Here is a 22,171-nt window from a genome sequence, read left to right as displayed (position 1 = left end):
TAAGAGACCTCCCTTATCCTATATTCATTATCACCACCCCTGCCGCTGTCCTCTTTTTGATGCCATATCACACCCCACGTAGACCTACTAACCCAGACCTACTAACCCAGACTTCCTAGTGCTGAGCTGATAAACTTCTCTGGGAGGAGAGCGTAGAGGTTAAAGGACATAAGTGTGCTAGCATTTCTGATAAGAAGGCCAGAATAATAAAGCAAACTCAGTTATGATGCTGTTGCCAGGACTGCAGGGGTCAAACTGACAGGTGTTTTAATGATGTTTCAGCTGAAACTGTGATAACTGTGAAACTATGATAACTTAGTAAACTCACTAAACACAGGAAGCTGCTTTACATAACAATGCCATTGCACTCATTCCTTCAGAGAAAGAAGGAGAGCTGTAGAACCAGTTTTCAGTCACGTGGGCAGGTTGTCCAGTAGAAGGACCTTTTTCAGCACCTGTTTTTCTTTTTCTGTAAAAAAAAAACCTACGTTTTAGGAAGGATTAATCCTCCACTCACACGAATGCTGGTTTAATCTGGACATAAAGGTAAGTCTCAATAATAAAAATACCACCCGTAGAGCACTGTAGCATTCTAATGTTAGATATACTGGGCAAACCTGTCTTTCCAACTCTTCATGATCCAGCACGTCAAACAAGTGGTCTAGGGACTCGCTGAAAAGTAATAAATAATAAATAATATATTAAAGTTGTGGTAATATGCAGTATACTGTATATCATTATATATATCATTCTACTAATATCATTCTACTAATATACCTAATATACCTAATATACCTTCAGTTTTTAACACAATATTTTGTGTTAAAATATTGTGTCATTTTTGTTTAACTGACCTCATTTCAAATACTTAAAAATGTGAAAATCTTAAATCCATTTAAGAAACAGGTTTATTATATGTTTAATGAAGTGATAAATGTAGGAAATGACAATTTTCTTGAAACAATTTAGATCTCATCTAATCTGAAAAAGCCGAAATCTTTATCGCTTCAGTTAGGCACTTGTTAACCACACCACATATTTATATTTTATAGTTAATACTAGCACTGTCTATGAGTCTTTTATCTATAGGCTTAACAGGTTTAACTTATTCTGCATACTGTATGCATGCATAAGAATACTGTAGGCCAGACAATTTTTTTTATTTTAAAAACACATATAATTCAAGGACTGTAAAATCTTAGGATCTGAAATGATCTATGTTCACATTTGTAATACTGCTCTTATTAAGCACAATAGTGGTGTATAGTGAAATGCTAAAGCTCTCTCCATGGTGGATGGAGGGAAGAACTTTAAGCTCAGCACTGTGCTGATAAATGGAACCCCCTGATGAGAAACAGCACTGCTGCATTGAAAGGCAAATTTACTCTGTCTTCTTTCCTTGAAATCCTCAACAAAGCACCTTGTTTAGAAGAAAGACGAGAAAAATCATCCCGTCCCTCCCCCGTCCAACTGGTTTCCCCACAACTTCGCTTTAATATCCAGAACACACACGCTTTCACACTGTTTACAGTGCTGTATGTGATCTTGTTTGACACTTCTGTCTTCACAGACCTTGTGTGTGTTATCTTCAGGGAGCATACTGTAAATAGGAAAATGCTTTTGTGCTTTCAGTGCAATGGTTTCTTAATGTGAGTCTGTTGTCGTTCATGATCACATGCTTCTTAGTCAAACATGAAAAAAGTCCTGCTGTATGTTATCACTCTGTTACGTAGGCACAGCCTTTCTGTTGACTAAAAGGAAGAACATCCTCAGAATGAAATTAATTTGGAGGAACAAAAAAAAAAATCATGAACAATATTTCACTGTGTATCTGCATGTTGTAATGTTGTTGAGCTTCCATCTTGAACAACCAGCATTTTGCCTTCTAGGTGTCAATTCATCCCATATTCACACTTCCCAAAGTACTGTACCAATAGCTGGAAGTTGTAGTTAACTTTGATTTGTAAATATACTCTATACTATCCCCGATATTTGCTACATCTGTCTATTTAAACGATTTAAGCAAGTATATGAAGGTTTGCACTTTAAAATTACAGCAACATCTCATGAAACAATGCTGTTATGCTGCTATGGGACACGTTTTGGTACCAGTCTTGCTGTTATACTTTTCTCCATCTGCTTTTCTTTATCCAAATTGCTTCGTGGAGTCTGCAGTTTACAGTCAATTGTTTTTACTGGTTTCTTCCATTTCAAACTGTTCTGTTATTCTGCCTAGTTAGCATGCACCATCCTGTGTATTTGTTGAATATTTCGCTCTCGTCATTGCCCTGTATTTACACTCTATGTAGTCCTGTGAACTGTATTTCACTGTGGTCCTGAAGAAACCACATTCCGTTCCAGTTTATACAAGTTATACAGAGAAATGACAATAAAACCCACTTGACTTGATTTGGTTTTGTATTTATAGAACAGATTTGGGTAAAAATAGCTCTGCATTGGAAACAAAATCTGGCTAAATGGATACAATTTGTGTGTGTGTGTGTGTGTGTATAACTACTCTTTTAGCCATCAGCTGGAAATTGGTGAAAGGAAAGTGTTAACGTTGCTTTAATACACAACCTGAGTATTTTCAAAAGAAACTATGGCAGTGATATGATGGCGCTTAGAGGCTCTTTTATGCACTTAAGAGGTGTAAATGTCCTCGTGAAACACAAGCAACTTCCTGTAGAAGTGGAGGTAGTGCAACAGGTTTGGTACTGCTACCATGTGGTTGACTAGACAAGGCTGAAAGTGAATGTGGACCAGTATAAAGGGGTAATTTTTTAATTGTATTAAGAAATGTCCTCTGCGTCACAGTAAAATGTGCCTCCATTCTGGAGTATGCACCTTCAGGCTGAATATTTTCCTGCTTTAGCACCCATTTTAATGTAATGATGAGATGTTGATGAGCTGACAGATCCAGTCATGGGAGTTCAAGAGAAAACAGTCAGTATAAAGGAAATAAAAGATTTGGGCTTGAGAAACCTAGCTATAGAGGAGCAAATACATTTCTATTAATTGCCTATAGTTCCAATGTTGTGTATTATCCCCAATTCTGTTTATAATTTATGTAAATGCCTGTAGAAACCTGCATATCAGTAGACATAATCTGAAGTATGCTTATGATACTGTCTTCCTGAGAGAGGGATCAGAGTCTGAAGATTTATGAATGTATAAATCACTGGGAATCGACCTAAAGATAAATACAAGTAGGACTAAACATATGGTTATTAATTTTAGGAAAACTCCTAAATTATTGTTTTTACTTTACCAACATTGATAAGATTAACGAAGACTGATACAGTACATAGGGATAATTATTGATAACACTTACAACAAAATTTAGAAGTTTTGAAGTCAACATGTAATTGGGATATAATTTATAATTTTTTATATATTATCACATTATCACAAGTAACAAATATGATTTAAAAAATAAAATAGTGTATGTCAATAGTGATACTGACATAATAATTCTGAAGAAGATAATAAAATGCTATCAGTTGAAAAGTTTGCATCTTGTTTTGAATGTGATATCAATTTTATATAATAGTTTTATATATCTACAATGTCTTATGTATGATCTGAACTGATTCAGGAGCTTCTGATTTGTAATATTCAGGCAGTGACATTTCTGTTATAACTCCAAACGTCATACAATGCCTTCTTCAAATCAGGTCTGGAGACTGAGAGGGCCAGTGCTTAATTTGTAAAACATGAGGTACTGAAACACCAAGGAGCAAGTGGGCAGGGAGGGTAAAAGGTCCCAGCACATATAGACACAACAGTCCTCCAAGTGCTTATGTAATACTGTTGAATGCCATCATGGCCAGTAGCCTCATTATGATGACCACAATACAACAAGGGATTGCAACGATAACATATCAGTGATGCCATCGGAGTTCACTGCATATTTCCTATGTGATAAGCTTCATAATATGAGCTCAACCTCAGACATTTTGCACAAAACACTGGATGTTACATAATGCATAATGCCCTTTAAACGGTATAACACAAATATAACAATATGAATACAACATGAGTAACAATATGAATCAATGAAAACAACTCTTTCTTAGCTGACTTAATTATCCAACTTACTCCATAACACAGTCATTTAACTTATAGTCTCCTCCCAATGTTGCAGTTTGCTCTGCTTGTCCTTTTGTAGCCTGTAAAATAAATTTCATGGACCCCCTGAGCATAGAGTTTTTTCATGCACATTATTTCAATGTGTACAATAATACACAGTAAGGCTGAAAGTATGTGGACACCTGCCCAATTACACCCATGTGCTTTTCGTACAGCCCATTCCAGATTTTGTCCTATCTTAGCTCTTAAAATAACCTCCACTCCTTTGGAAGAGATTTTGGAACATGAATGTAAGGCTTTGTGTCCATTCAGCCCCAAGAGCATTAGTGAGGACAGGCACTGATGTCAGACGAGGAGACCTGACACGTAGTCGGCATTCCAGTTCATCCCAAAGGTGTTCAGTGGGGCTGAGGTTAGGGCTCTGTGCAGGACACTCGAGTTCTTCCACTCCACCCTTGGCAAACCATGTCTTCATGGAGCTCGCTTTGTGCACAAGGGAATTGTCATCCTGAAACAGATTTAGACTAGGCATCTTAGTTCCAGCGAAGGGAGATTGCAGTGCTACAGCATACAAAGACATCCTCTACAATTATGTGCTTCCAACTTTGTGGCAACAGTTTGGGAAAGGAAGACATATGAGTGTGATGGTCAGGAGTCTACAAACTTTTGGTCATATAGTGTACTCATTTATTTTTTAAATTAAAAAATAAACGTGCTTGGTGCTTGATGTGCACAAATTCCCGAAATCAGACATCTCTCTAACCTGAGAGGTGTGGGATCCTGCTCCGGCTTGATCTGGCACAAATGAAATACTGACCATGGCTTTCTTTATTTCTTTTTGGCTCTGTTCAAATATATTTCTGTTAACTGTAGCTTATAATCTTTGTGGAATTCTTTTCTTTAAGCTAAACTGTAAAATATAGATATTTTTGGCACCCAGAAACTATGGACACACAAATCTTTGTCTCCTCGAACCTCAATCTCCTCAAAAAGAAAAAAAAAATAAATAAATAAATTTTTTTTTTTGCTTTTGTTTAAAAGTTGCTGAAACTTTTTTTCAGACAAGTCATTGAAATCAAGTGAAACTTTTTGTATGACAATCTAAAGATAAGTTTCGACAGCTTTGCAGTGGGCTGTACTATTATTATGCAAATTAGCCGACCAATCGTGGCTTGTGGGCGTGTCTAATGTGAGAGTGGGAGGAGTCAGAGTGTGTGTCGCGCGGTGCTTTCTATCAGTGAATCAGTACAGATTTCCAGGCGAGTGTGTGTCATGCACCGACCTCCAGGTAATACACCCTCACTCATAATGCTCCTTTTAAAGACTTTAGTATGGCTTCTTGTGCTGTTTTACTCATTTTTATCGAGATTTTGCAGGTATGGACGTGTGTGTGTGTGTGTGTGTGTGTGTGATGATGGTACAGATATACACATATACACATAAGATATAGTGCTACTTTTTTTTTTCTAAATTCATTTTATATTTACATAAGAATTATAGTGTTGGATTAAGTAAGTGTAAAGTGGCTCAGGGAAAGTAAGTGTATTTTGTGTGTGTGTGTGTGTGTGTAAACATCTGTATGTAGATAGGTTAAAAAGAACTGCAGAATGATCTGTATAGAAGTGTGTTCTGTATTTAAAAGTCAGTGTGCAGTTTGAGCTGCTGCACTAGTCATTAGTACAGTGTTGTGGTTTGTGGTTTGAAATTGGTTGCTATAACTGATGACAGGTTTTTAAGATTTACAGCATGTACTCAAGCCTGTGTGTGTGTATATGTGTGTATATATATGTGTGTGTGTGTGTGTGTGTGTGTGTGGGCATGTTTTTATATCTTGGTGGGTACCAAATGTCTCCACAAGGATAGAAATATCTGACAGACCTTGTGGGAACATTTGGCTGGTCCTCATGCGGAAAATGCTTATTTTATGATTTTTTTAAAAAGAAAAACTGCAGCTTTTATTTTTAAATGAAAAGATCTGAAAGGTTTAACTTAGGAGAAGTTAGACTTAGGAGGAGACATAGCATTAATTAGCTGCATTGATGATTATGTAAATGGAAGGTCCTCACAAGGATTGTGTGTGGGTGTGTGAAGTGTGAATTCAAACAGGACTTAGTAACTCTTCTTTAGCGTCCCCCTAAGGATATATCAGTCAGACTTGTCTCTGCTTGAACTGACGCCAGATATTCTGTATTTCATCTTGGCTCCATCTCTCTCCTTGTCACCACTGCCTGTGTGTTGCTGTTAGGGTTTTGTTGTGGAAAAGCTTTGTTTTCCCGTCACACTGTCTTGTAAGGGTCATCATGGGAACAAACCCCTCAGTGAGTATTTACTGTCTGTTGGCCAAACACAGCAGTGTGTGTTGCCTGCGACTGACTGAGGAGTGGCATTCTCACCTGAGAGTGACCTGGGGGTAACCCTCCAGACGCTTCAAACAAGGTGTTGTTAGGAGAGAGGGCACCAATCCCACTGGTATCATTCTGATACCTGCAAAAAATGGTGGATGGGATATTGGAGAAAAGAAGAATTTGATCTGATCCTGTAACAATAGGAAGGATCGGAATTGGGTTTGAAAAAGTTTTTTGGAACTGTTAATGTTGGCGTATAACGAGACTTGATTGTATTTTTTGTTAGGATTGAAATGATTATATTTATACTTTATAATTGGTTGTGTTTGCAATGTGGGTGCTTTTTATATGAAAATTTTTGTATGAAAAATACTTTTTCTTGTATTTTTCAAGTGCTTCAGTTAAAATAATTTGAAAGCTTATTAGTTCTTGCAGAAAAATATCAGCTGGATATCGATATTGGTCAATATTTATGCCAAGTACTACATATGATTCGGAAAGTTTAAGAAAAAAAAAAAAAGAAAAAGCGGTATCGAGCCATCTCTAGTTGGGAGACTGTCAATAATATTTTATATTTAGTGCCAATGATGTAGGTTTTTTTTGTTTGTTTTTTTTTTTTTTTTTTTGAGCCTTTTGGACAGCAGAACTCACTCTGAAAGTTTGTATTTATGCCAAGTACTACATATGAGAGAATACAATACAATAATATAATTAAATAATAAGTTTAAATCCCAGTATTTCCAGGCTGCCCCTGTTGAGTCCTTGAGCAAGATCCTTAAACTCATTTGTAAGTTGTTTTGGATAAAAGTGTTTGGCAAATGAGTAAATGGAGGTGCAACTCTATCTATCTATCTATCTATCTATCTATCTATCTATCTATCAAAGGCTGAACTATAATAGGAAATTTAGAAGTCTCCTAATAGGCTCATCAATTGATATACAGTTTTATAGAGGTTTAATCATCTGCCGATTTGGATCGATACATTGATTTAAAAGGCAACGATTGAAAAAATCAAGACAACAATCATAAATCGATTATTATCAAAAACTTAAAAATAACTGGTGAGTAAAAAGCAATTTTTAAACATGATTGGCAAGGTGATTTGCCCGTAACTCTGATACTTTTAAAATAAGCCTTCTCTACATCATTATGATTTCTGAACCCCTGATTCCTGAAGTTGATCACATATCAATTGGAGGCTAACAAATTGGATCATAATGTATTATACCTTAGCAGATTCAGTGATGATGTATAATTATAAATAGTAATCGTGTCGTTTTGTGTGGAAATGTGAGGTTTACATGTCTACAGGTTGACTCTGCTGCTCTGATATTTCTGTTTATGAAACTCGTCAGTGTTGTGCAAGTGAATGTTCAGTGATATGCAAACTGTCTCAGCATGGGACATTACATAGCAGGAAGCAATTTAGAAGGAAGGAAAGAAACTAATCTCCCAACTATCACTGTCTGCTTAGGCCTCAATGCTGGACAACTTGATTTTTATCCATCGGTGACCTTTCTTTTCTAAACATTACACGATTTGACGTCATAGTTTATTTCATAATCAATTATCAGATTTCAACTGAAATAAATCAGCTTCTTTATTTAAGTAATTTATTCTTATACATAGGGAGCACATTCATTCTCTGTGCTTCAGCAACCTCTCAGACATGGATTCGCTTTTTCCCACACGTGGTACTGATCTGGAGAACCTCCTTTGTCTTGCAGCCCAGTTTTGTCAGAAGCTTCCATTAATGAGTGGGAGTTCGATGGGAGAGGCGCTGAGAGGGAATGAAATCTGCATGTGTAAAGAGATTGTGGGACTCTGGCTTCTCCTCTTAGAGACGAGGGCGGGAGATCTCTGAGGGACTGTACACACCTTCAGGGCTCCGTCTTCGAGTCCAGAGAGGAAATGTAGCTTGTGAGAAATGATTAGCTGGTCTGCTATGATTTGTAGGGCTTTCTCAATATTGACTTTGGCCTCAAATGTTCTTTATATTGGAGCCTAAATTCTTATAAAGCTGTCTGTATTTCAGGGCTGCACTACTGGGTATAAATCATGGGAAAAACTCCTCCTGCTTCATCTGTTACAGTCAATTTGTGACAAATTAAGCTTAGACATTGAAAAAAGTTTGCTGGCTAATTTCCATTTCTCAAAGAAAACCTCTACAAAATCAGAAATCTATTAGAGAACTTGGGGATTTATTTAATTATCTGACCAATGCAAAAAAGGCAAAATTGTGTTGGTATGTGAATCATGTTGGTTGTTAGCTAATGCTAGCTTATATCAGAACATATATTTAAATCTCATTTAAATTACCATATCAGACAATACAATAGATTTGTTGAATATTAAAGTTGGGTAGGTAAATGAGCTACGCTGAAGTGATGAACTCCATCTTGGTAATAAGTATAACAGAAAGCTAGCTAGGTTCAATGTTAGCTCAGGTTAGCTAATGTTTATTCATTATTACTGCTACTATTATTATTATTTCTTGACTAGTTTTCAGACTAGCTCTAAATATAATAAAATATTTAAATAGAGAAGGGAATAATTCATTTAGTTATTCAAAGGAATAATTAGTTATATTGCTCTTTCTGTTTCTTCCACACCAGATGGCCGGGAAGCCGTTCCGTGCCACCTTTATCTGGAGCAGCATCATTAACAACCTGCAGACGCAGGTGGAGGTCAAGAGACGACGCCACAACCTGAAATCCTACCACGACTGCTTCCTGGGCTCCGAGGCTGTGGATGTCGTGTTGGCTCATATCATCCAGAACAAGTTCTGCGGCGATGATGAGGTGCCGCGGTTCAAAGCAGTGCGTCTCTGTCAGGCGCTCATGGACTCACGGGTGTTCGAAGCAGTGGACACCAAGGTGTTCGGGAAAGAGAAGAGGCAAGCCAAGTTTGAGGACAGCAGCTGTAGTTTGTACAGGTTCCTGAATACAAGTGCTAGCAAGGATACAATCGAACACACGTATGAATCAGCCTCCATCAACAGTACTGCACCACCAAAAAGGTATTTGTTTTTTTCAAAGCAACAATTATACGTGCAAAATAAGCCATGCTGCAAACCAAGTGCTGCCAAACTGTCACTAACATTTAATATTCAGTTATATTTTTAAGTGTAGAACTGAATGATTTGATTTATTCTATTCTAGTATATATAACTCATAGAGGAGTGTATTGACTAAATGAGTAAATGTTAGCAATTCAGAGACAACAATTAACATACTTTGTAACTGTATGAAGTAAATATATGACACTGCAACTGTAATATAAATTTATATATAAAAAATATAAAAATGTGTGGTTTCTCCGCACACCGACGTGTGTTGTTCTCCGCATATTTGTGTGGTCCCACCTACCAAAACAGTCCAGTAAGTGGATTGGCTATGATAAATTGCCCCTAGGTGTGAATGTGTGTGTGCATGGTGTGCTGTGATGGACTGGCGTTCCATTCAGGGTGTATTATGCCCAGAGTTTCCAAGATATAGGATCCAGTGTGACCCTGACCAGGATAAAGTGGTTACTGAAGATTAGATATATCCTATATAGTATTTGCGTTTTGGGATTTTCTGGGATTTGGAACTCAATAGCTTCCACTAGTTTTGAACCTTACACACTAAGCTACTATGTCCCAGAATACTGAGCTCATATAGTTACTTAACATTATGATGAAGAACAAAAATGATATTGGTATGTAGAGTGTGTCACTTTATGTAGCTAGCACGAGTGTGTATTGAACCTGATTCAGTTCCTCTTATGCAGCATTCTGACCAGATTCTAATCTAATCAAACTTTTCCACTCAGGGAAGAGGAACAGGAGTATTCAAACACCTCGCCAGTCAAAACAGATAAATCTCTGGAGGACGTTTTAGGGAACCTGAACGCAAACACAACCATCACACCCCAGCTGATGAATCTGGGTCTGTCACAGGAGTGTAAGTCACTTCAAAACAAACTACACATTTATCTTCAATGTAATGGTTATTATTTCCCAGTGACAAAAAAAATCCCTGAAGGATATGTAAGGGTTTTATAACCCATGTCCTCCTCCTGACAGTGGTGGATGAGGTTTGGCAGCAGCAGGCAACACTGAGATTACTGCAGCTGATCGAGTTGCCTTTACTGGAGAGTCTTCTAGAAGGAAAGGAGAGTCCCCGTCCCCCTCTGCATGGTATGGACAGCGACCCAGATCTTCTCTACACCAGCAACTATGTGGACCGTGAAATCCTCAAAGCCTTCAGTGAAGCTCAGTATGTGTCCTCATTCATCTCCTAATCTATTATTTTCTTAATCATTATCATCTTCATCTTTCCCTCTTCTTCTTTTTCATTTGTTCCCTCTTCTCCTTCCATATCTTTTGCTTCTCCTGTTTTTATGCTCTGAACATAAAAGTAGCTTAAAAAATTAAACCTTAAAGGGAATAATAAATAATTAATAAAGAATAATCATCAAGACTGGATACATCAAAAGATTACTAAATATTATTTCAGAAGTTGTTTATATAAAAAATAAACCATCTATTATTATTACTACTGAACTACTACTATTCATAATAATTATAATATTATATTATATTACTAGTAAATAATTAATTTATACCACAGTACTGTTGAATTCTCAAATCTGATTGGTCGCCAGATGTTGATTAATTTTCTATAACAGCAGGTCAGACAGTAGTACCGACTATAATTCAGATCAGAGGTTTATATTAATGTGCTTGTTTCTCATACATTATTGTTTCTTGTATGACAGACACTCCACGTAAAAGTATAAAAAAATGAGTAATTGTTGATTTGGTGAAGTTTTCTGTGAGGAGATGTTTATTTAGCATTTTTGGAAAGAGTCCCAGTGGCAGTGCTTGGTGACAGTCAGAGGTAAAGCTGTTCCTTTAAGTTTTCTGCCATGAAAAAGTCTTCAGGACAGAGGGCTATTGGGTTTCTCTGTAGCAAGCTGCAATTTTTTTTGTCTTATTAACTTTAAGAGAGAGAAAAAAAGAGAGGCTGATAAGTGATAACAGATGCTATTTCACGGACGTTCCACAATGTTAAACGTAACAGTAAGAGGATGAAACGTACTACGTCATTTTATAATAAGTAAAACAATTTCAGTGTTGGCAAATTGCTGGTACTGTACACTGCTGGTACTGGCACCTATACAAGGAATAAAATAGTTCAGGATGTATTGTTCCATTAAATCAACTTTGCAGTAGTCACTATACCTCCACTTCACACAGGGCTGTATCACACCACCCCATCGTTGATTATTTCGCTATAACAGCATATCCTGTCATGTTTTATTCTTTACATAACAAGTTGTAATATTACTGATATAATTATACTATTACTCATTTAATCTTAGCAGGAAGAAATATTTTTTGATCCGGTCTGCCACTCTAAAAGTTTCCACCACTTTCTTTACATGTAACAAACCAGATGTACTTAAACCTGGAGGTGTGGTCTGAATGTTTTTCCCATGATGAATCAGGGATATCTGGGCTCTCAAGCAAATGCAGAATACAAAACACACGATTCGTCGCGTGCGTACGGCTGAGATATTGTGTCCAGACAAATGGAGGCTGGTCATTATATAAAGAGCTCTGTTTGAAAGCCTCAGCCCTCAGGCTGTGCGATTTCTACTGCCACATGGCTGACAGTCTGAAGGTCAAGAGTACAACTGAATCTCTTTGTTTTTCTCTTTCTGCATGTGTCCATGTATTTTTCTTTTGTTCTCTTCAATAACCATTGTTGTTGTTTTTCCATTCTGTAGTGCTGATGCCTGGCTCTCAGCAGCTGTGGACTGTCTGGAGTTTCTTCCTGATCAGTTGGTAGTGGAGGTGAGCCGAGGGCTTGCTAAGTGTCCGGAGGAGACAGCTCAATATAAACATCTTCTCTATAACATTCTCATCCAACACTATGGCCAGACGGACTATCCTCCACTGTTTAGCAACCACGTCTTCGACATACACAGCGGGATATCAGAGCTATTAGGTAAGACACGAGGAGGTGGTCTTTGGAAGGAGTCTCTGTCTCAATATTTCTAAAATGGCTGAATTGATTTGGAAAAAATGAACATTTCATGATCAGAAGGGTGGGAAGTGAAGGGAAATGACAAAGGGATCTATGTATTGGTATCACACATGCAGCTGTTTTTAGCTATTTTATTTCCTTTGGCATGGTGCATTTCTGTCTCTCACACACACTCTCTTTCCTTCTTCATGATCCTCAGTGATGCACTGAGTAAAACTCTGACATGTGATATGTGTTATTATTTTATTACAGAGGCATTAAATGTAGAAAAGGGAGTTTTGGTGGTTCAGGGGGATTGGGTAGCCTTGCGCCTTTGATTTCCTCCCATCTCCCTAAGACACTGGCTAAGATAAGATAAATTGCCCCAGGTGTAAATGTGTGAATGTGTGTGCATGGCGCCCTGTGATGGACTAGCGTTCTATCCCGGGAGTATTTCCGATTCACACTCAGTGCTCCTGGGATAGATAAAGTGGTCAGTGAAAGTGAGTGAGTGAGTAAGTGTAGTAGAGACCAAGAGAGAGAGAGAACTTTCCGTACCTAGGGAAGACACAGCCGTGGAGGTCAGGGGTCAGGAAAGGAAGGGAAAAGAAAGAGACAGACTTCCTAAAACACTGAGTACTTATTCCAGACCCAAGAATCATGACCAGTGAAATGACCCTTTCCTGAGCTACTAAGTTAAGAGGGGAAGCTTTGGTCAGCATGATACAGATCTGCCTTATATCATCCCGAAAGGAAGCGTACTAACCCATACAGTAGCTCTGGTTATATTTTTTTATTATTATTATTTTAATCAATGGATGTGTTCTATTACCTGAAATTAAATTCAATTCTCATTGAACTACTGTAGTGTTCCTAAGTTCTGATTTTGGGTCCCAGACAAAGATTTATATAGAGTCTAGTGTTTTTATACCCATGGGTCACACTACCTTATATTTATTTAACAGTAAAGTAAAGCTAAATATTGTATATAGTAATAATACTGATCTACGCTGATGTCCAACTAATCGTGTATGTCCAGAGTCCAGTCTAGAACATCTGCTTCAGCTAATCATATAATGGCCAGGTTTTACTTGATCCTCTTCAGCAAAGCTCTTCTCTTGTGTTTATTTGCAGAAACGTGTGTGCGATGTAAATCAGGTTGTTTAAAGACCTAAGTGACTTATATGACCCATTTGGCCAGTCTGTTTATGTTATCTATAGCCACTGTAGCCACTGTGTGTGCTTTCCTGAGCTTGTGTGTGTGTCTGTCTATGTGTATTTGTAGTTAATGGGAAGCAGGAGCAGGCTCTGGAGGCCCTGCAGCTCTGTCTAAAACTCCAGGACTCCCGTAGCAGAGAGGAGCTCCGCAGACTCCTCCGCTTCATGGCTCTCGCTGCACAGCCAAATGACCTCAAACTGCACAAAGAGGTGAGACGGAGCATTTCTTATTGTTTTAACACATATTAATATAATGTAACAGTATCCTGTGCACCATTATTATACAATCAGGTGCGTTTATATACCAGCAGATCTGGGACACATTGTCAAACAATTAGTCATCTAAAAATTAGTCATGATGATATTAGATGACATGATATGATATTAGTTAATAGGTGAAAGGTCATAAAGGTTTTGTATTACAGTGCAATAACATTTGTATATGTATATTATACACCATACTGGTGGAATGTGGTGATACTAAAATATCAAGCAATTATGATAATATGTATTGAATAAAAAACTCCATATCTTGCTGTTGTAGGAAAATAATGAACGAAGGGTGGTGTGATGAAGGGTGGTGTCTCTGTCAGCACCCCAAAGTTGGTTATTTTCCTACATCCCGTCGTGACCCGTGTTGTATTACATTAGTGTGAAGTCTAATGTATGAGACACTGCAGTCTAGGACTGAGACTGACTTTTACGCCCACTGCTAAGCAACCGGTCTTTCAAATGGAAAAATGCCCTCATCATTCATATTCTGATTCAGCTCTCTTTCGTTAGGCTGGAAATAGTAAAATGATATCTATTGCCAAAAAATAGGAAAATTAGTCGTGAACCCAGGATGTAAGCCACTACACAATATCTACAAAAGGAGTATTGTAAGCAGGCATGGAAATGAATATATAGCAACCCAGTGACACTCTAGATAGGAGATAGATACCTCATTGATCCTGAAAGGCAGCTGAACAAAACAGTGCAAGAATAAAGAGCAGTACATATATAACAGAAAACAAAATGGAGAACATGTGATGAATACAACAAAACAAGATACATGTTGCAGAGTTTCACAGAGATAATAATGTGCCGTGTATTATACGATAAATCAGGGGTTTAACTCCAGCCCCTCAACCCCACTGCCCTGCATGGTTTCAGGTTTTTCCTGCTGTAACACACTTGATTCAGCTCATGAAGGGTTTGATAATTAGATGAAGAGTTGAATCAGGTGTTTGAAAGCAGAACATGCTTGAACCTATGCCATAGTAGGGCCTGAGGCCTGGAGCTGAAAACCACTGCATTAAAAGACCATTTGTTGCTCATTAGCCACAAACACATTGATATTGTCAAAGTCCAGACTCACAATATCAATATCAGCTTGGACAGACTGATAGCAGTCATCAGGAATGATGTTCTATACCATGCCTTGCATAAGTATTCACACACACACACACACACACACCGAATTGTTCCACAAGTATGTATTTACATGAACAAATGTGTTACAACCTGGAATTGAAAGTTACTTAATTTGGATTTGTGCCATTTGATTCACCCAATATGCCTCATATTTGAAGTTGCAAAAATATTTGTTTTTACTGCGATAGACAAACAGACATATGTTGGTTGCATAAGCACCAACACCCCAGGTCAATACTTGGAAGGACCACCTTTGGCTGCAATTATAGCTGCAAGTCTTCTGGGATATGTCTCTATCAGCTTTGCATATCTGGATCCTGATATTTTTCCCATTCTTCTTGGCAAAATTTTTCAAGTTTTCTCAATCAGATTGAGGTCTGGGCTTTGACTGGGCCATTCTAACACATTCAGGTTCTTGGTTTTGAACAGCTCCAGTGTAGCTTTGGGTCCTTCAACCCTGATAAATTATCCAGGCCCTGCTGTAAAGCTTCCCTGGGTCATGATGCTACCACTACCATGCTTCACTGTGGCAGTGGTGTTCTCAGGGTGATGAGCAGTGTTGGGTTTCCACCAAACGTAGCACTTTTCTATTCATAGCACTATGCTCATCACAATAGAGAACACTTTCATTGTTTGCTGAGTCTCCAAATTCCTATTTCATTCCTCTTTCACATGGCCCTTTCCAATAATGTCTTTCTTCTTGCCACTCTTCCATAAATCCCAATGTAATGTTTGTTTTTTAATTAGCCTTTTGTGTCACAAATATTTGGGTATAATATTGTAATATTATAATATAAGATATAATATTATAATATTATATATTATAATATAAGATATAATATTATATCTTCAAATAGTCCTATGAACAGCTTCTCTAATCTGACCTGTGAATCTCTCCAGCTCCTTCAGAGTTACCCTTGACCTTTTGAGATATTTTCTGACTAATGCCCTCCTTAGCTGGTAACTGACTTTTGGTGGATGGCCTCCTCTAGGCAAAATCGCAGTTATGCCATATTCTATCTGTCTTCTAATAATAGTTATAATAATTATATAATAATGGTTTAATGGTTAGTAATGGATGCTTTTGCAAGGTACTGTGTAACTCTCCTTACTACAGGTCTATTGAAAACCATTCTCAGTCCAGCCACCTCCTCATTGGGATCCAAAGCCAATCACAATGACTCGACATTTTAAAGAGTTTACTTAACCTTTTCCCACACCACACCATAGGAAGTGGCCCACACTAAGACAAAGTGATAGAACATGCAAGCTTTTAATGCGCATGCTATACAAATATACTAAAGTGGCCATGATAATATTAATGAAGGTATAAATTCTGACCACATGCCATGGTTGTTGTTTGTTCCTCAGATAGAGAACAGGATGGCAGTGAAGAGAGCGTTCTCCAGTGCTATCGTGTACAGCGCCAGACTCGCCAAGGGAAAAGTGGATCTTTTGGTGCTTTTCATGATAGACAACCACTTGGATCTTTTCAAGGTGAGGCGCATTTGAAAACATCTTGGATTTCAAAAGTCAAGACCCAAGACTGACCCAAGTCATTTCACTCAGCACACACAAATATATGAAAAATAATATATTTATAAAATATTTAATATTTTTAATGGGAAATATTAATGCAGCCCATAGTATATTACTACTCAGCAATTTCAAATTAAAGCAACATTGCTTTGCTGTAATGGTTATCTTCACATATACTGTAGAAATGCATCATCAGTTCTATCAGTTACACATGTACAATAGCAGTGAGCCCTAGTGAAAAAAAGAAATGTTGAAGTTACAGGAATGGTAGAAGCCTGAGTGTGTGCTCTTACAGAGATAAGATTTTTTTGTAAAGAAGATATCGCAGTTAGATAATACAATTCATGTCACATTTACAACCCAAGTGCAAATACGATAATCTGACTCATGACCAGAAATATCTTAAAGTGAGAGAATTTAACTGAACACAGTTCACAGCATCCACAGCACAGAAAACGCAGCGTTGTGACCATTTTGTATTTTTATTTGGAATTTTTTTAAAAAATGCATTGATTAGTATAATAAATGAGTGCATACAGTTGAATAGTCTAACTGTTAACTTGTGTTTTGCTAGAATTCTGCATTAAGAGATTATTGAGATTTTTGATGTTGCCTATGCTTAGTCCTGTAATTTATATTTACACTGAACTCGATAGGAAAGATATACAGCTATGAGAGTGAGGAAGCTAAATATGATGTCTGTTGTGGGTTTAAGGGATTACAATTGATTCATTATTAATTAAACTTAAAAGGAAGAATTTAGCTGTACAGTTCATTGCCTATTGATGGTGCACAAAAATGCCAATATGGCAGAAAGTGAGCTACATATTCCTGTTCACTTTCTTTGAAAAATTTCTGGAAGTCAGCTCCTCTTTAACATTACTTCAGGCTTTTGCATTTTCATAAATGAATACAAGAAGGCTGACAGCATATCTCTATGAATGTTTCCCCAGATTCCTGTATCATTACACAAGCTTGTTAGTGATAAACTAGCCACCATCATCAAGGGCAAAGATCCTGATGTCCTTACAGGTAAGTGCATGATAACCATAATACTATGAAAATACTATAAATAATACTATACAAATAATAATACTTTTCTAGGTATATGTGGCAGTGTCACACCAATAACCAATGACAGATAAATCAGACTGCTGCTTAGAGTTCCACACTGGAAAATCAACCTCTGATCACACCCAGTTGGTTATTACAGATTACTGTAATGTTCATCAGGGCTGCTGTAAATGATCATTTGTGTTTAAATTAAGCGTTCAAATGATTCTGCATCTACTCTTAGTGTAAGCAGTGACGGCTGGTCATGATATTGACTGAAATGGCTTTAAAAAAAATCAATAACTTGCTGTTACAGTTAAGTGTACACACAGGAACACACACACTCCTCCAAAGTCAGATAGGCGGCATCATTCGTACTTCATTTTTTTAAGTGTGTAATCATGCTGTGTCTTTTTTGAATAGCGAACAAGTTAAAAAGAAAAGCTGTGCTTGCTTTTTCATTTAAACCAAAGAACACAAATCTTATGGTTCTGTAGTTTGCCCCGTTGTGTAATTTGTACTTTGATTGGAGTGTATGCTTAGTCTATCTACTTCTAGTTACCCATCCAAAGGCATTTTTTAAAATCAGCGATCGCAAAAGTAGTCCTCATCGTTCATGTTTATTACACCTGCGATTGTATTTCATGTGTGCCTTCTCAATCATAAGTCAGCAATGCAGAATTAAATAATTTAAATTTCCCCAATGCAGACTTAAATAAAATAATAAATTATCCCCAATAAATACCAAATCTTGGAGGTAATCACTTGACATGTCATTAGCAGTGGGGTGTATAAATCTCTTGGACTAGAAAGATGTCAGCCCCAGCCTCTACTAGTACATGTATTTTTTCTTATGACTGCTAGCAGTGCTGTTGTTCCTGCTTTCACAAAAGTAATAAATAAATAATCCACTTCAGGATATTTGTTAATAAGACAATCTTTGCCAGATGTTGAATGGCAAAATTTGAACCTTTCTTGAGGGAAAGAGAGGACTATGCTCTGCTAACCATCCGGCCCTGGGTGTAAGCAATTTCTAAAGACACTAGACTACTGAGATCTTTAAAAACAAATATAAATTATAGTAAATTTATTATATTTGTTCCATTTTTATTTATGTACATTAGTCCATTTTAGTTAAACGTGAGCATAACATTCATAAGCATTCGTAAAAGTAATTAAAAAGCAGGCTCCTGAGTGATGCAACAGGAAAGTGTTCGCCTTACGAACTCGCATCCCGGAGATGAGAGCAAAATTGGCTGACGGCTTTATTGCTTTTCTCCGAGCCCTATGACGCCACATGAGCAGCAGTTCGAAAAGATATGGTGTCTGGCTTCATGTGTCTCGGAGGATGCACGTGTTAGTCTTCACCTTCCCCGGTTGGGAGCTGTCATGTGATAAGGGAGAGCTGGCTATTAAAAGGTCAATACAACAGTAATACCCTATTTGGACAGGTGTATATGATGCTACATCTGTCTGTTCACTTTTCTTTGGTCTTGTTAATAGTGTTCATGGGTTATCATTTGGGACACTCTGTTCAGATGTGTACATTATGTAAAGTGAGAGAAAAACATGAGTCAGCATCTCTGCAGTTTGAAATGTGAAGCAAAGTCTAAATCATACAGTGTGTCAGAAGAAAGACCACTTTCTGGGCCCTACATAATGTCATTTAAAAATCAGATTAAAGTAACACCTGTCAGGCATCTGGTAGAGATTTAGATGTCCTCTTTTTGCATTTTTAACATTCAACAAGCAAATACAAGCAAATACAAGCAGATGTCAAGAAAACAAAAACAGATTGTCATACCAGTTGAATATTTTGTAATAGTTTATGGCTCTTACTGTTAATTCTTAATGGGTTAATATTAAATTCTTAGCAGTTAATCCTTGCTTGAATTGTTTAAGATGAGGGTCGTTACTTTGGACAAAAAAGAAGGCAGAATTACATCTTTCAATCCTCTCTGACGAGAACATGTAATTATGTAAATGTAATTATTTTCTAAACACAATACTGTGATAATATTGTAAACTATAATTGGGGGTTATGCAATTATCATAATTTGTACCACAGCACTGTTGAATTCTCGATTCTGATTAATCAGAAGGTGTTGATTAAGTTTCTATAAGGGCAGATCTGGCAGTAGTTCCGGCTGCAAGGCAAATCACAGGTTTATATTAATGCGCTCATTCTAATACATACACTCAGAGATGAACAAACGTACCATTTTTGATATGGTGAAGTTTTATGTGAGGAAATTTAGCATTTATTTAGCATTTATGGAAGGAATTTCCAGTGTCAGTGCTTTGTTAGAAATTGTCAGAAAACAAGTCAGAAATGAAGCTTTAACTTTAAGTTTTCTGGCACTAGACAGAGCTTGGTACTTTATGGTTTCTCAGTAACACGACAAGCTGATTTTTTTATTTTATTAACTTAAAGAGAGAGAAAACATAAAGGTTGGTGAAGGAGCAACTGCTTATACTGTTATACATGAGGGAACAACTGTTATAGCTGCTATAATATACCTTAACAGGCACAAACTTATTTTGCAGATGTTCCACAACATTAACCGTAACTAAAAGTGGATAAAATGTACAATGTGTTCCTTAATAAAGAAAAAAATAGTTAGCTTTGGTATATTGCTGTTATTTTTGAGGAATAAAACACTTTATCATGTAACACCGCATCACACTACCTTGTTACTGATTATTAGTTTTTGTTCCTTACATAAAAATATGAATCTCAGCGCATGCCTGGGTCCAGCGGAATGGCATTTTTCAGGCATGTATGTCTTGGGATGTATTTCTACCTTCCTTTTCTTTTTGCCCCACACACACTGAAGTGGTGTGTGTATTGCATGTATGTAAGTAATGAACATTAAGATGACTATTGAGGAGAAGAGTAACAGCAGATTTGTTTCTTCCTTCAGGTCCATCTTACTGTAGACGTCTTTCGAGGACCACTTACATGCAGACAGTACAGAAAACCACTAAAGAGGAGCTGTTCACTTTACTCCGAACCATTCATGAGAACCCCAAACTTTCTGTAAAAGAAAAGCGGCGACTGCTCGGACAGTTCTACAGAGGCCATCCTGAGATATTCGTGCAGTATTTTGGCAACCAGATATCCAGTGCTTATCTGTAACACACTGCTTTACTGAAATGCGTTTGCACAAGATGTACAAAGTGACATGTAAATTCTGTAAAATGTCTTGTAAATATGTAAAAAAAAAATTTTAATGTTATTTACTTTTTATGCACGGATGCATGAGTTAACAAAGGTCAATGTGTAACATCATGCACCTTTTAATGCCTGTATTAAAAATATGAATTATATTTATCAGGCTTTTTTCAGACCTATAATGTAAATGGTTTTGTTCTGATGTGACTGTCCTCAAATGATGTGACCCTCATGGGCATTTGTACATGTTTTTCTTGGTTCCTAAACACTGTCAATGAAATAGAGCCCTTTATAAATAAATAGTCTTTTTTTTTTTTAAATTTACGCCAACCTATGACCCCAGCTCTGTCCTCATCCCCTACCACATGGAAGGTTAGTGCCAGTGCTTTAGAAGCAGATTCTACCCCAAACGCTACTAGTGTCTCTTCTTCCTTATCATGTCTCGATTTGTACTCAATCGAAAATGCTAGCCATTTGGTTGTGTCCAAAAAAAAAAAAGCTAAATTCATTCATAGCGTTCTTTCATGACATTGTGGCTTCATCAAAAATATTGTCTAGTTAGTGTCAGTCATTTTAAAGCTCCGTAGTTAGAGCTCTTACTAGAGCATTAAGAACTGACATCTACCTATTGCCCTTTCTAGACTATCAGTTATGTTGAGACTGTCCAAAACACCATATTTAATGACTAATGAATTTTCCTAAACATCAACCATTTTAGGGCTACATTCCAAACACTAGAGTCCATGGCTATGTATTATTCCTATTAGACCATTAGCCATTTTGTAGCTCCATCCCTAATGGCAGAATTCATCACTACACTATCTAGTGTTCTCACTAGAATGCTGGCCGAACACACTAAATTTGTGTCTAAGGTTCTTCCTAGACCATCAGTCATTTTAAGGCGCCATCCCAAACACCATAACTTATTTAGAAATCTTGCTAGAGTCATAGCCCTTTCAAGCTCTGTTATGAGTGTTCATAACAGAACATTAGCCATTTTAGGGCTAACGGTAAGCAACTGTAAATAAGGCTGAAGCTCCTAATAAAATGAATAACGATAGCAGCATTTCACATGCCAAAATTAGGACTCACACCTACATGCAAGTAATAGATATTACATCAGCTAAATTGATTTTTTTCTACCCATTTTTGTAGTCACTGCTAAGTGCTAATATTGTCCAGTTAGCTAGGTTTTCCCTACTGCATGACAGCTAACATCCCTATAGGATGAAAGCTAGCATGTGTTTCCTCCAACACACATGCTTCTAGCCACTTAAAGCATGGAATCCAGATTATTCCAGACACCTTACAACCAGGT

General features: G+C 37.2%; 1 protein-coding gene across 2 annotated transcripts; it reads left to right on the top strand.

Annotated features, from left to right (window-relative positions):
- The first annotated feature begins 389 nt into the window (after window positions 1–389).
- On the top strand, window positions 390–21,149 carry depdc7a (DEP domain containing 7, paralog a). Of its 2 annotated transcripts, none has more exons than XM_026913499.3 (9): window positions 390–546; window positions 9,054–9,457; window positions 10,252–10,382; window positions 10,505–10,697; window positions 12,214–12,434; window positions 13,738–13,880; window positions 16,458–16,583; window positions 17,579–17,657; window positions 20,603–21,149. In XM_026913499.3, exons 2-9 carry the CDS (start codon window positions 9,054–9,056, stop codon window positions 20,815–20,817), a joined length of 1,512 nt encoding a protein of 503 aa, XP_026769300.1. In that variant the 5' UTR covers window positions 390–546; the 3' UTR covers window positions 20,818–21,149. The 2 variants fall into 2 exon arrangements, with proteins under 2 accessions (XP_026769300.1, XP_026769299.1); XM_026913498.3 differs by lacking the exon at window positions 390–546 and adding an exon at window positions 5,318–5,380.
- Window positions 21,150–22,171: the final 1,022 nt, after the last annotated feature.

This window comes from Pangasianodon hypophthalmus, chromosome 6, assembly GCF_027358585.1.
Source record: "Pangasianodon hypophthalmus isolate fPanHyp1 chromosome 6, fPanHyp1.pri, whole genome shotgun sequence".
Taxonomy (NCBI): Eukaryota; Metazoa; Chordata; class Actinopteri; order Siluriformes; family Pangasiidae; genus Pangasianodon; species Pangasianodon hypophthalmus.
This window is presented reverse-complemented; position numbering and strand designations above follow the sequence as displayed.